This window comes from Mizuhopecten yessoensis, unplaced genomic scaffold (assembly GCF_002113885.1).
Source record: "Mizuhopecten yessoensis strain PY_sf001 unplaced genomic scaffold, ASM211388v2 scaffold6135_1, whole genome shotgun sequence".
NCBI classification, from domain to species: Eukaryota; Metazoa; Mollusca; class Bivalvia; order Pectinida; family Pectinidae; genus Mizuhopecten; species Mizuhopecten yessoensis.
Window position 1 is genome coordinate 1554699 of NW_018406397.1, and position 15556 is coordinate 1570254.

A 15556-nucleotide genomic window follows, 5' to 3' on the forward strand; every position below is an offset into this window, starting at 1 on the left:
TCAGTATCGAGGATTGGGAGTTTATTTTCAGGTTGTATTTTATAAAATCCTTATGATTTGTTTGCATTGGAGACGATGTTGTTAACGCGTGTCCCATTTGAGACATTAAAGCCAGTTTGGTCTCTGTGGAGTATAACATATAGCATAGATATGCAGTGCCAAAGTTTGGAAATGCTTTTATTTTGATGCGTATTCCTATATTATATTTATTAATCAGACTTCAGTGGCGGATCCAGAGGTTTTTTGGGGGGGCTTCAGGAAACCCCCCACCCTGATAATTTTCTTTAAAAATCATGTATTTTCACCACTTTCCTCAATCACCCCACCCCCACCCCCAGATAGGTCTCTTGATCCGCCACTGGACTTGTTATCATCGAACTATAACTAGATCAAGATTTCAAGAAATAGGAAAAGGGTAAATATATACATGCGGTATAATTTTCTTTTAATTGCATTTTAAGTGCATATATAACATGTAACATAAACTCAATTAAACTACAGTGTATCCTTATGGTACACAATTTGTCATGTTATTATGTAAGTATATACCTCCTCAACTATATCACATAGGTATAATATATAATATATAAAAAAAGCCAGCAAAGTCATGGAAAGTTAGGGTGATATCATCAAGGAATTGTATTAGATTGTTATCTAAGTCCGTGATATCATTAAATCATTATTACTTGAAACACAGGCTTCTATATCCCAATTTATTATAGGTATAATTTCTGAAAAAGCCGGTAAAGTCTTGGAAAGTCAGTATGATATAATTACTCTCCTAATTCCATGCGTGTAAGAAAGACAACCCCTACTTTCGCTTTCGCCGAGTGTTCGGAATTCTCGGGTTTTAACCCAACTTTGAAATAAGTGTTTTCCTTACATTCGGACTACTCTAGACTCTCCTTCGTCGTTTAGAATTCCAGTAAAATGTCGCAGCTAAAGGTATTGACTCTCAACTGCTGGTACGTATATAGCACACATGTAAAGACAACACATGGATATACATCATAGAAATGTGTAATTATACACTATTTACAATAGCTAACTGCTAAGCATAAAGGTTACCAATTTTCTGGAGTTACAATCTATTGAAGTTGCACAGAACATGCCGGTGTACACATGAATCTTGGGTTAGGGAGGTAAATACAAACGTTTGTGGTTCACTGACCAGTGTCTTACTAATTTTACAAAGTGGATGCATATCAATGTACCAAATACTTCATTTTAGTTACCTATGTTTGTCCATGGTAACTGGTGTCAATGAAATAGTTGGCTTTTGATTTAATATGTTGTTTATGCATTGGGCGCCTGTGGTTTATGACAGGTGTCATGTTTACTTTTATGTTAACGTTTGAAACTCTGCTAAGTAATATAATAGTTGAATTGCTGATGTGGCATCGTTAAAAGGTAGTTCAAGCTTGTGGTGATGCATCATTGTTATTTCGTTCACTCGCGACTTACTTTTCCGGTTGCACACTTATTATTTCCTTAATCATAATAGTGTAGCAATGTCTATAGTAATAATGGGATTTAAAAATTTAAAACAATTGCACTCGTTTGTTCACATACATGTAGATAAAAGGGTTGAGCCCTTCCGTTGTAGAGTTTACATAAAAAAAATAGTACCCCACCTCTAGTCTAAAAAACATTTGCTGAAACTATAACATTGTTCAATGGAAGGCAGAACAGCAGCTAAAGAGATTTATCTTTAAACCTGCATATTAACATGTGAAACACTATAATCCAGGTGAAAGTCAAAAGCATGTCGTCAATTTTTCAAACCCCCAAGCCGCCGGGGTTTGATCTGTAAACACTTTGTTCACTTCCGGTGCTTCCCCATGCATGAAAGCATTCTGGGAAATTGAGGCCGCATACCGTCTACAAAAATATGGTAATTAAACCCTATGGTATCGGTATTTATTACAGTTGACTAATAAAATATCACGAAAGCTCCATTTGATAAAAACATATTTTCATAGCAGTGAAGAGAACGAAACATTATATGTTCACAAGTAAAAACGTCACTTTTAGTATTGTCCAATCTGAACGGTACATTTTATTCTCTGCTTAGATTTTCAGTTTCAAGTTTAGATGAAGTGACGGCAGACTAACTGGTTGTGTTGTCTACCTAAGTTGCAGCATACATTATGGTTTTTACATATATATATATATAACTACACAATTAATATCATTTTTGTCTGGAAATCTTACCAGATAATACTAGCAAATGGCAAAATTGCAGTGAAAACCCATTCAAAATTGCGCTCTGTATTGTTGTCAAGCATGATGTCATTACAACTTGGTGTCAAAAACTACGCAACATATTCCCATGCTTTTTTGATGTCGCAATATTTGCGGAGTGTGACGTGAAAAAATGTAAGAAATAGAAAATTTCATTATTTTCCCGTTCAATACGATATAACTATTTCACTTGTATGAAACAGAGATGTGATAATAACCAAAAAAACAGTGTTGTGGCAAAATATGTCTTCGTAACAGTCTCAAGAAGTAACAACTATTATTCCACGGGGCGATGGGTTATGATTGACGCTTTAATCTAGCTAGAAGATTTTGACATTTTATCCAAAATAGTCAAATGGGTAAATTGTCAAAAGAAATATTTGCAAAAATTGTTGTGATTTTGACAAAAGGTATAAATGATATTTTATGTAAATCATCTTTTGTCCTGGCTTCTTTCTCTCTGAAGATGTCCTTATTACCAAATCGTTGACATTTAGGCCAAAATGTATGTGCGGTTAAAACTACATTTGCGTGCTGTAGGTCACTTATTGAGTGACAACAGTGCAAAATGTAAGGATATTGAGTGTGAACGGAATATTCTGAACGACAATATTAATGCCATTAACAATTTATATTACAATTATAATTAAATAGAATCAAGTATGTAGGATCCGTTCCCTCGTGGTTGATGGACCGTCAGTAAGTCGTTTTCATAAAAAAAAAGGTTTGGTGCCCAGCAGCTTTGCTGCATTTTCTTGTTAGAAATTGGAACTGGCTTCCTCAATCTGGTCCTAATTGTCCTAGCTGATGTATACAGTTCCATTTAGGTTATATGAATAGATGTCATAGTTTTATGTATTGGTATATTTACCATCAATATTTCGCAAACCTCTGTGACTCGGTCAGTATACACAGCAAAACACCTTCTTGATTCCTTAATAGTAAAAAGACCAACCTCTTAGAGCTAGTGTCCATTTTCAATAGAAAAAAATCTGGCTAATTATAATGTCGTATTAAACATTTAAACAAGGAGACTAAAAAAAAGACAAATTTGAGAAAAATCTGGTTCAACAAATCAGTTGCGGTAACTGCGCTTGTTAGGAGTGCATTTCAGTATTGTTTATAGTAATTCTGTACTTTTGGATATTTTATAATTTTTCCTGTGTCAGCAAGATTTTGTTTATCTTTATAGGGGTGTACCTGCCCCTGTAGCATGCCAGCTTCGCATGGAAAGGATGACCGCTATAGGTGACCGCCTGAAACGAGGAGATTACGACGTAGTCATTCTACAAGAGGTCAGTTATAATTGGCAAAATTTTGAACAGATCTTTCTAATGAATACTAAAGGTTAGTTACATACACTTCATTTCTTAATGTCAAATTCATGAGAAATTAAAGGAAATCTAATAGAAATAGCTGTGCGATAGTATCGTATATATGATATCAGATATAATGAATGTGAGTTAAGTTGTTTAGTATTGGTATAGAAATGCATGTTTTAGCTGGACTCGATGATCAAAATCTGAGAATATTTTCTCAAGATCAGTTCAAAAATTGGAATGAAAATGTATATTTGCTCACAAGGCCATTTTGTGATGAGGTCACTTTCCATTGAAACACATTGTTATAAAAAAGGTTCTAGTTACTTAAGCTTTGGGATACAATGTTAGCTTTAGGTGATAGTTGTATTTTTTTGCAAAAATAACAGGTTTTGGGACATTTTCATATAATGTTGTGCAAGTGTTTGACAATGCTTCACTTAGTTCTATATTATATGAGCTGTCACAAGGTCAAATGTATTTCCATAGGATACAATAAGTGCAACCCATTTAAAAATACATTTTTAATGCACAATTTCAGAATTTAAAAATTGCAATTGTACATTTCATTTGAGTTTTTACATTATAATCTCAATGGACCACTGTCAGATGCATATTTTGATGTTGTCCAGATGGCTGCTTCCTTATAAACCACAATATATGTAAAAAAGAGTGATAATGCTTACAATCAAATAAAAAGTATAATGAGAACAATAATGAGAGTTTAAGTTATGACTTGTCATCAAATATATCATCCTCCATATTCAGGGGTTACGCTCACCCACGCTAGAGAGCATAGGTCTGCAAGTAAGGGACCATTTGACCTTAATCTAAAACATAACCCTCCAACATGTCAAGATGTTGAAAATTTTTGAGAGTTTTGGTGTTGACAAACATGTACATTGACAAGAAGAATAAATATAACAACAGTATACATATACAGGCTCAAAACAGTATTCAGAGATTATTTTTANCATCAGAACTTGACTTTAAGCTTGAAATAGTTTTTCAAAATGGCGGCCGTGTCAGCCATATTGAATTTCTGATAGACCCGCAAAATAACAACACTTTGTCAGGACCATGAGTTGATCGTTCCTACAAAGTTCCAGTTAAATCGGCCTAGCAGAACTTGACTTTTAAGTTTGAAATAGTATTTCAAAATGGCGGCCATATTGGATTTCTGATCAATCCGAAAAATAGCAACACTTTGTCAGGACCATGAGTCGATCATTCCTACCAAGTTTCAGTTCAATCAGCCCAGCAGAACTTGACTTGAAGTTTGAAATAGTTTTTCAAAATGGCGGCCGTGGCGGCCATATTGGATATCTGATCGACCCGCAAAATAACAAAACTTTGTCAGGACCATGAGTCGATCATTCCTACAAAGTTTCAGTTAAATCGGCCTAGCAGAACTTGACTTTAAGTTTGAAATAGTTTTTCAAAATGGCGGCCATGGCGGCCTTATTGGATTTCTGATTGACCCGAAAAATAACAACACTTTGTCAGGACCATAAGTCGATCCCAGCAGAACTTGACTTGAAGTTTGAAATGTAAAATGTTAACGGACGACGCACGACCCAAAAAAGAGTGATAATGCTTACAATCAAATAAAAAGTATAATGAGAACAATAATGAGAGTTTAAGTTATGACTTGTCATCAAATATATCATCCTCCATATTCAGGGGTTACGCTAGTCCGAATTATTCTAACGTTTTATCAACTTTTTTCATATCGGTCTGTCGTCGGTTAATCGGTTAATTCGGACTAGGGTTACGCTCACCCACACTAGAGAGCTTAGGTCTGCAAGTAAGGGACCATTTGACCTTAATTTTAAACGTAACCATCCAACATGTCAAGATGTTTTGGTGTTGACAAACATGTACATTGACAAGAAGAAAAAATATAACAACAGTATACATATACAGGCTCAAAACAGTATTCAGAGATTATTTTTAGGCCTCTGAGGCTTTTACATGTAGCTTGTTTTATTTTAAATGTTATATTAAAATACATGTACCTTATGTTTAATTAGACCAGACCTGATATGAACATTATTTGTAGGTGTGGGACAAAGGTGACTTCAAAATATTGCTGGATAGAGTGTCGGCAGTATTTGTCTACAACCACTACTTCTACAGGTAAAACACATTATAGACATTGATACACCCACCGAACGAATACATCTTGTGAACTCTTGTTTATTAAACAAAGTCCTTTTTTTGTCTTTAACCAAATTCTGATCCAAGTTCTACACCCTTGGGTAGAATTTCCACATCTGCCACTGAAAAGTCATGATATTTGGCTGAAAGCTTTGGTGGTAGGAGCCCAACAAAGTAAGGGAACGAAAATGACCTTGACCTACTTTCAAGGTCACAGGGGTCAAATGTTTCAAACAATTCAAACGACTTCTTCTGAAGAACTGAATGGTATAGTATCTTCATATTTTGCTGGTGGCTTCTTGGGATAGAGCCTGACAAAGTTTGAGAATGATAAATACTTTTAACTACTTTCAAGATCACAGGGGTCAAATATTAAACACTTTAAACAACTTCTTCTAAATATGTTAGAACATGGATTTATAATATGTAGCTTGTAGCTTTCTGGGATTGCGCCTGACAAAGTTTGCAAATGAAAATAACCTGGATCTCCTAATAAGGTCACAGAGGTCAAATATGTCAAACACTTTAAACAACTTCTTCTAAATATGTTAGAACATGGATTTATAATATGTAGCTTGTAGCTTTCTGGGATTGCGCCTGACAAAGTTTGCAAATGAAAATGACCTCAACCCACATTAAAGGTCACAGAGGTCAACAACATTTCAAATGATTTGTTCTGAAGAACCAAAAGGAATAGATTCATAAGATTTGGCTGGTAGCTTTTTGGGATAGAGCTAACAAAGTTTGAGAAGGAATATGACCTTGACCTACTTACAAGGTCACAGGGGAAAATATGTCAAACAACTCTTGAAGAAGAACAAAAAAGCCTAGAATCATATACATGTAACAATATTTTGCTGGTAGTTTCAACAGATGGAGCCGAAAAAGTTTGTCAGTGAAATTTTTGCAATACAGTATAATATTTAATGAGAATATTTTGCTATGACTGCTAAATATTCAGGTGAGCGATACAGGCCCTCTTTGCCTCTTGTTTCCCAACAAAACACCTTTTCGTGGGTACATGAATTTGTGGATTAGGAGTACCCACTCCAACCGAGAATTGCTTCATATCGAACTTGTAATTACTTCGTGAACCTATATGAACATGTTCTTTTTTTCTGTTACCTCTATAAAACATGCTGTTAGTGTGAAATCAGATATTTTAGTGGAGCACACATTTTATTTTTTCCCACTCCAACTGAGAATTGCTTCATATCAATTTTGTAATTACTTTGTGAACCTATGAATTTGTGGATGAAGAAATCCTGCGAAATCAATGGAATTAAAACCCCCACAAAAATTAGTGATTTCATAGTACATTCTATATCATCTATAGATCTTATCAATTCTACAGGTACTTACATAAACTTATCGATAAATGTCTTTACTTAAATGCTACTATATCTTACCGGTAAATGTCTTTACTTAACTTACCGGTAAATGTCTTTACTTATATATAAGATGTTAATACCTGTTTTATGTTGTATGGATTTTTTATGAATGGAAATATTTTTGCCATGTCATGCCCTAAGGATGCGTTATTCTAGAATATAATTAGACTTAAACCAGAAATGTCATTCATCCTGTATCCTATATTTGTGTCATCTTTTCAGCGGAGCAATTGGAAGTGGCGTGTGCGTGTTCTCCAAGTTTCCAATCCAGGAGACATTTTATTATCGTTTCTCACTCAATGGCTATGCCCATAAGGTTTTCCATGGTGACTGGTTTGGGGGCAAAGGTGTGGGCATGTGTGTTCTACAGTTCGGGGACTTCAAGCTCGGCCTCTTTTGTACACATGTAAGTCTAATTGGCTGGAAATTTACTTGTAGACTTTTCTATTTATGGATCTAATAGAACCAGAGGACTGATACTATATATAACTGACCTAGAATTAACTGTTTGAGCCTTTATTGGATCACCGGGTCAACAAAAATTCAAGAAATACTAAATGCTGCTATAGTTGTGGTAATCTGATTTTAGCATTTTTTGTGTTTGAAATATTTGGCTGAAGGGTTGCAATTGGTGCTCCAATTAATCAATGCCCTAAGATTTGAAAATTTGATAGTGCACTAAAATTTGAGCCCATTAAATTAAGGATGTTTACAGTAGTATTTTTTTAAATTCTATATTAGTTTTGTCATAATTTGAACGATAAATTTCGACACAAAATAAGATGTGCTTCACATATTCTTTAATGTGTAACAAGCAGTCGGAGGGTATTTTGGTCTACTTTTATGCTTTATTATGCTTGTAGTTTTTCTGGAGTTTATTTTTTTATTTTAGATATCTAAGTGTTAACTTTAATTTGCCAAACTTAATCCTATAAAAAGCCTTATAATTACATGATAATGATGAATAATGATAACAATAACCACTGGATCCTACTGTTTATAGGTTTGTGATTATTTATGAAACCGATGATTTTTCCAAGCTTTGTTGATTTCACTCTTAAGTCACAGATTTACAGGAGTGTTATTAATTGAATAAAATTACGGTTTAGACTAAACATATCTCTTTATTTGTCTTTTTACGTAATTTGATAAAAGATTTAAAGATTTCAAATGACAAAGCAGACATGTTTGGTCAACAGAGAAAGAGACAGAAAACCTACCTAAGAAAATATAAGAAAAAACAACCTGTCATTTTTATTTCAGCTCCATGCAGAGTACAATGGAGTTGATGATGAGTATTTGGCTCATAGAGTCTCTCAAGCGTTTGAAATGAGCCAGCTGATCAAACTAACAGCAACCAAGCATCTTTGTGACCTTGTCATCACTGCAGGAGACTTCAACCTCCAACCCACAGACTTAGGTTATAAACTTCTCAGAGAAAATGCACAGCTACGCGATGCTTGGTTAGAACTGGTAAGTTTTACAAAAACTGCAAATTTCGTTCGTGAATAATTATAACATGTCTTGCTCAGTAACACATCAGTGAACTGCTTATCTTGATGGGGGGAGGGGGGAGTCTTTTACAGAAAATCAATCAATAATTTCCTTCACAATATTCTTCATGCCCAGGTATCTTGATGCAAATGCTGGAACTTTCGTTGTTTTCATATTTCCCATCAACTAAGAATCTTTTAAAAGCTGGAATTTTTCAAAAAGTTTTGCCCTAAAATACCATCAACAAAATATGGATGGGGAGGTTGGGTATATTATAAGCAGTCATTCATTTGTTCATTTATCCATCTATGCATCTGTTAAAACCTTGTCTGGCCAAATTTTCATGGCCTTAATATGTTGTTTTGAACTTCATTGATGTGCATGCATACCTTTATGTCTGTGCCCCAAAGGTCACGATGACATGGCAATGGGGTCAAAGACCCAATGCTGATCTGGACTGTTTTAATTCTAATCAGCAAAGTTCATACGTAGATGTATCATGGCTAGATATCATGTGACATAACTCCAAAGTTCCAGGTCTTTGCAAGATGTAAAATCAGTGTAATGCTTGCTAGTGCTTTAATATACTTGATAATATAAACACTTCTCTGAAAGGAATAGATAGAGGAAGCAAAGGATGTATGCTTAAGTGTTTCATTTTCTTCTGGGTTTTTTAACAGTAAATGAAACAAGAGGCCCAATGGGCCTGCATCGCTCACCTGGTATTAATCTCACACTTGTAATCTGAAAAGTGGACTAAAATACAGCTACAGGCAGAATATCAGTGTTTGATTCATAAGAACCTATTTAAGGATTTACACATATGACGCCTGTGACCTTGAATGTCGAACATGGACATTAGGTCAACAGAGTTTATAGTCTTCCAACACGGCATGCATTTGGCAAAATATCATTACCCTGGACCTTCGGTCTATAAATATAGAACAAATCATTTAAAGATTTAAACACATATTGACCACTGTGACCTTGAATATGGGTGAAGGTCATTCACTTGGTAGTCCTTCATCCCAGCATGTTAATGGCCAAATATCATCACTCTTGGCCTTTTGTTTATTAAGAAGAAGTCATTCAATGGTTTTAAACATATTTGACCCCTGTGACCTTGAATATATATGTCAAGGTCATTCATTTGAACAAACTTGGTAGTCTTTTATTCCAGCATGTTACTGGCATTATACTAGGCCTCTTGGTTATTCAGAAGAAGTTGTTTAAAGGTTTTAAACATATTTGACCCCTGTGACCTTGAATATAAATCAAGGTCATTTATTTGAACAAACTTGGTAGCCCTTCATCACAGCAAGTTACTGGTCAAATGACATCACCCCAGGCCTCTCAGTTAATCAGAAGAAGTTGTTGAAAGGTTTTTAACATATTTGACCCCTGTGACCTTGAATATAAATCAAGGTCATTTATTTGAACAAACTTGGTAGTCCTTCATCACAGCAAGTTACTGGTCAAATGACATCTCCCCAGGCCTCTCAGTTAATCAGAAGAAGTTGTTGAAAGGTTTTTAACATATTTGACCCCTGTGACCTTGAATATAAATCAAGGTCATTTATTTGAACAAACTTGGTAGCCCTTCATCAAAGCATGCTTCTGGCCAAATATCATCACCCTAGGCCTTTTGGTTACTGAGAAGAAGTTGTTTAAAGTAAAAAGTTGACGACGGACGGCCGACGGCCGCCGCACCATGCCATAAGCTCACTTGGCCTTTCGGGCCAGATGAGCTAATAAATATGTCAGTTTTGTTTTTGAAATACTATCAAACACATGTACCTTAATATATGTTTGGAATTTTGCATTTAGTTTTAAAATTAGACTTATGCATGAACTCTATTGTTAAATTGTATCTGAAGTTTGATCTAAGAATGCCACTCTACCAATAATATGAATTTACATGAAAACAAGTTCATGTTTATTAAAAGAAAAATCTTTGCGAGAGAAAAATTGTTCTCTCCCGCCTCTAACCTCCCTTTTTGGGAGAAATTGTGATCATATTGTTTCAAATAAGCAGTACCTGTTTATTTTACAAGACATGGATTTTGTGTTTCAGAACGATGAAACAGAATCTGGTAAAACTTGTGATATTCCCAGTAACTATTTCACAACTAAATCCCAATTACAAATCTGTCCCCAAGGCAAGAGGCTGGACTACATCCTTTTCAGGAACAATGAAGGTAAGCTGGCTCTATTGATGAATAAACCTCACCACATATATCTGTATTCTAAAGCAATCCATTTGTAAAAAATCTTGACTATTTTCCAGGCTGTCATTGATTAATCACAATATTTGGTAATACATGTACCAGGTAATAATATATGGACATAGAAAAGACTTATTTACATGAAGCTATAATTGTGTACCTATTACAGAGCATCACTAAAGCATTAGTCTGAATTTAGTTTATTGTGGAAAATAAATGCTAAATGATAAGGAACTAACAAAATTATTACGAAACATTGACAGAAAATGATTTAAAGACTAATCTTTTTTACAATCAATAAAACATCTGTTGTTGAATTCTCCTTCAACTGTACTGGTGATTTTGGTGTCTGACCATTACTGTATGAGCCTTTATCTCTCTTGACCAATGTGTATTGATGGATCATTGAAACATTTGTATCGATGTTAAATCAATATAGTATATAATAATAATGGCCCTAATTATATACACCCAACAGAACGATGGAGTTAAATAGCAGCCACTTCGTTCCTCATCATAGTCCATTCGTTCTGATCTTCTGTAGAACATAACTTCTGAATCAAGTTTTATCAAAAGCTATTATTGGAGAAAAACATCTGTGTTTAAAGTTGTTCAGTTATTGAGTGTCCATAATATTAAAGAATTGTGTATACTAGGAAAATTCATCTATGAGGCAAACAAATTAAGGGTATTATAATGGAATATGATTGTCTTCATTCTCTGAACATTGTCCATGATTTGTGTATAATATGTATTGTATACTGATGGGCCAATGGACTAAAGTTCTAATAAAACTTGAAAACTTGAATCTTAAAGATTACTAAACAAAAAATGTTAAGTGTGTGAAACATGACAAGATATTGTATTGTGTACAATGTAAACACATGTCCACTATCAAGTTCAAGGTCATCGGAAAATGTCAAAGAAACGAATCACTCCAATATTTGTCTGAAACAAAATCTACGTACCAGTTATGAACTTATCCTATGAACATTTTTTGATGAAATTTTATCTTCCTGAATATCATGACAAGATTTTACATCCCATATCGGACACAAATCTGTTACCTCAGAGTCAAGGTCACAGGTCACAAACATTCTAAGTAGATGAAGTTCATAAATGTGAGTATTGATTTAAGACATGGCTATCACAGTTTACTGAAACTTAAAACATGTTGACAGTGTGAACAAGTTTTGTGGTTTAACTGTATCCATATGTATGCTATAGGTACAAGCGTGGAGGTAGTGAACTGTCAGGTGACAATGGGTAAGATACCTGGCCACCCGTACAACTACTCCGACCACGAAGGGGTCGGCGCCACACTCGCTATCTCCAAAAGTAACAATGGTGAGTCTATTTAGAAACTGAAAACATGAATATATTTCCTGTAAATATTGGATAGGTAGTAGGTACAAGAAGAAATGGGGGTATGCCTCTGTGAGAACATGGTTTATGAATGAATTGCTACGTTTTGACTTATGTCTGAAAAATTATGTGGTGTCACTATAATGAACAATATCATTTGGACACAATAATAAGTGTAAATTCCCATTAAGCTGTTCTGTGCAATGAAGTATTTGAATTTAATGATGCAAGTAAATTTTGATTTCTAAAATTTAAAAAAAAAGAGAATAAAATAAAATCTAGAGTTTTCCTGCGAAATAAGGGAGACTTTGCCTGACTTGGTATGAGACATAAGAAACATAACTTAAAGTTTATTACTGAGAAGGGTACATGTACCTTTGAAATAAAAGATCAGTTTGATCAATTCGTAGAATGTTCGTTTTATAATTTTGTTAGATCTTGAAGTATTACTGTACCATATAACAATAAAAACACATCCTGTTTGAACATGTAACTGTTTGTCTGTGAACCTGGTGTAACATACGAATGGTGGACAGGTTTCATCAGCCAATAAAATCTCTTGTTTATTAAATATCAATGAATATTTTTTGAAGGCTGTAACTCTTTTATCTTTATATACAATAATGTACCTTTCTTTAACTTTTCCAGCACCTTATTATGATAGAGACCCCTCCCGCTTAAACCCATTACTGTTGGACGCCAAGAGCCTTGTAGAGAAGGGGATAAAGAAAGTGTCGTCTAACAGCCAATTCTACACAATCCTGGCCGTCATGTCTGTGTGTCTCCTATACATGGTGTCCTCTGTCGACATCCCGCCCTGGCTCGGTCTGATCCGGGGCATGCTTCTTGTGGCCCTTACACTGTTGTTTGGATTCTGTATATGGAACAAGGCCATCCTCAGTCGTATAGAAAGTCACGGACTTATGGCCACGCAGCTGGACCTCAGCAACCTTCTCACCTCTGAAAAGAGCTAAATGTCTGACAGAGAACTTTTGCTAAAATCCTTATTTATGATTCTTCAAACACAAACATTAATTTTAATTTTCATCACATACTTTGTCAAAGGATACACTAACTTTCCTTTTGTAAATTAAACCGATAAGAGTTTTGAGAAATAACTGAAAATGTTACATATGTTGCTTTAACATATTTCTTTGTATTGTTACTTGATTGCATATATAAGCAGTATTATTTTAAGTATATGGTGAATAAATCGAATGAATGGCCATGACCTATATACTGGTCAAAATGAACAAAATTATACATGTTTGTATAAAGTTCAGACTGTACCTATTTTCTCCAAACTATCCATACATAAGGTATTCCATACATAAGGTATTCCAAAGGAACCAGAATATGTCCTGTCCACTTGAATCTTGTCAGAATAGATTATAGTTTCATAAATATCTCTGTTTATGTTGAAAATTGTGTGTCAGGATTTTAACCGATGATCTGAAGATATCTGAATGATAAAAGCACTTGTCCACTTTCAGATGTTTGAAATAACAATTTGAAATTTATTTATACCTATAACCCTTTGAATTGTTCGCCCCTACATTTTCAAAGTGCACTTACACAAACTTTGATTTGGTAAAGTTCAAATGTGGCTTTAGGGGTGAATGGGTTAAGTAGCAGTGCTTAAATAGAAAAATAGGGTACAGTCTGGTTACACTTGAGAACAAATTTTCATATTAATGATTGTATTTTGTAAAATTTTCCTAGAAAAATATTTTGTACATTTGTAATTTGCATAGCAGACATTATTTTAGATATGGGACCAGCTGCAGGTAGTGATTTGAATTTAAAGTCTATTTTATTATCAGAGTTTGACATAATCATCAATATTTCATGTGCATTAAATGTTGGGTGTGATTTCATGGATTACTGAACATAACAGTAATCAATTATTCTCTTACCTCTATTGGGTATATGTGGAGATATGTAACCTTGACCGTTTTTACAATTAAATTCATAAACTTTTATTTATTTTATAACAATCATGATCATGAGACAAGTCATTACAATTTATATTAATCACTATTGTTTGCTTGGATGTTAGCGCACAGGGGTCTTAATGTCGGAGGAAACCGAAGTGACTTGGGAAAACCCACGTGGTCAGCTGGCAGGTGACCCACACTCCGATCAGACGTTTTTACAATTCATGTTATCTGTGATTTTGAAGTTTGATTGACCACTAATATTTAGAAAAAAAAATCATTCAAACACAAGACTTGCTTGGAATTTGTCATTTAAAGCAACAATAAATTTACAGTAAGAAACACATCAATGATTATATGAATGACAGACGATGCATATCTCTCCTCCCTGAAATTTTCGAGTTTTGGAATATCTTACTGTCCCCCTGAAATTTTAGTTGGAACCCATGCACAGTTCGCTTTTGAGGCGTGCTATTCATGGGAGAGATGATGATTTCCAGTGTACATTTTGTATGTGGATATAAAGTGTTAATATTGCTGTAACTGTCAGTAATGGCAGAGTTGTGGTCTAAGGAAGAATTAATACCTAGGAATCTAACACAATAAATTAAAGAGCTAGGGACCGCAAGTTCAAATATGGGTTGAAATGCATCTTTTTAATATTTATGATGGTGTGCAACACAGTTCCATTCAAATACATTCCATGATGTGCTGTATACCCTATATGTTTTATAGTGCAAACACTGTGTGCTACTAGTCTGGTCATCTGTTGCGTCCATTACATGGAATGCGTAAGGTGCTGTAACGTCACCTGGAGTCGTAAACCACAAAGACTTTCCAGTCTTCTTTACATTTGAATAGAATACAATTGTAGCTGTGTGGGAGGATAAGCTTTGACATAATTCAGATTGCTGTCATCTATCAAATTGCCACTATGTCACAGCTTGGCAGGACAATCCTGTCCAGATTGTTTTTTAGCCCACCATCATCTAATGGTGGGCTATAAAAATCACCCTGCGTCCGTGGTCAGTCTTCCGTCCGTCGTCCGTCCTTAAACAATTCTTGTTATCGGTATTTCTCAAGAAGTACCAGAGGGATCTTTCTCAAATTTTATATGTAGGTTCCCCTTGGTCCTTAACTGTGCAGGGCAACTTTTGCGACTGATCGGATAAACAACATGGCCGACAGGCAGCCATCTTGGATTTTGATAGTAAAAAATTGTTATCGCTGTTTCTCAAGAAGTACCAGAGGGATCTTTCTCAAATTTTATATGCAGGTTCCCCTTGGTCCTAAGCTGTGCAGGGCAACTTTTGAGACTGTGATCGGATAAACAACATAGCCGACAGGCAGCCATCTTGGATTTTGATAGTGAAAGTTTGTTACCGCTATTTCTCAAGAAGTACCAGAGGGATTTTTCTCAA

The 15556-nt window shown here is 34.9% G+C and overlaps 1 protein-coding gene across 1 annotated transcript; it reads left to right on the forward strand.

The window, feature by feature from the left end:
• The first annotated feature begins 760 nt into the window (after positions 1–760).
• LOC110451562 (putative neutral sphingomyelinase) lies at positions 761–15180 on the forward strand. Its single transcript, XM_021499653.1, has 8 exons — positions 761–965; positions 3437–3539; positions 5626–5702; positions 7337–7520; positions 8378–8587; positions 10683–10806; positions 12061–12180; positions 12847–15180. Exons 1-8 carry the CDS (start codon positions 931–933, stop codon positions 13170–13172), a joined length of 1179 nt encoding a protein of 392 aa, XP_021355328.1. The 5' UTR covers positions 761–930; the 3' UTR covers positions 13173–15180.
• The last annotated feature ends 376 nt before the right edge of the window (positions 15181–15556 follow it).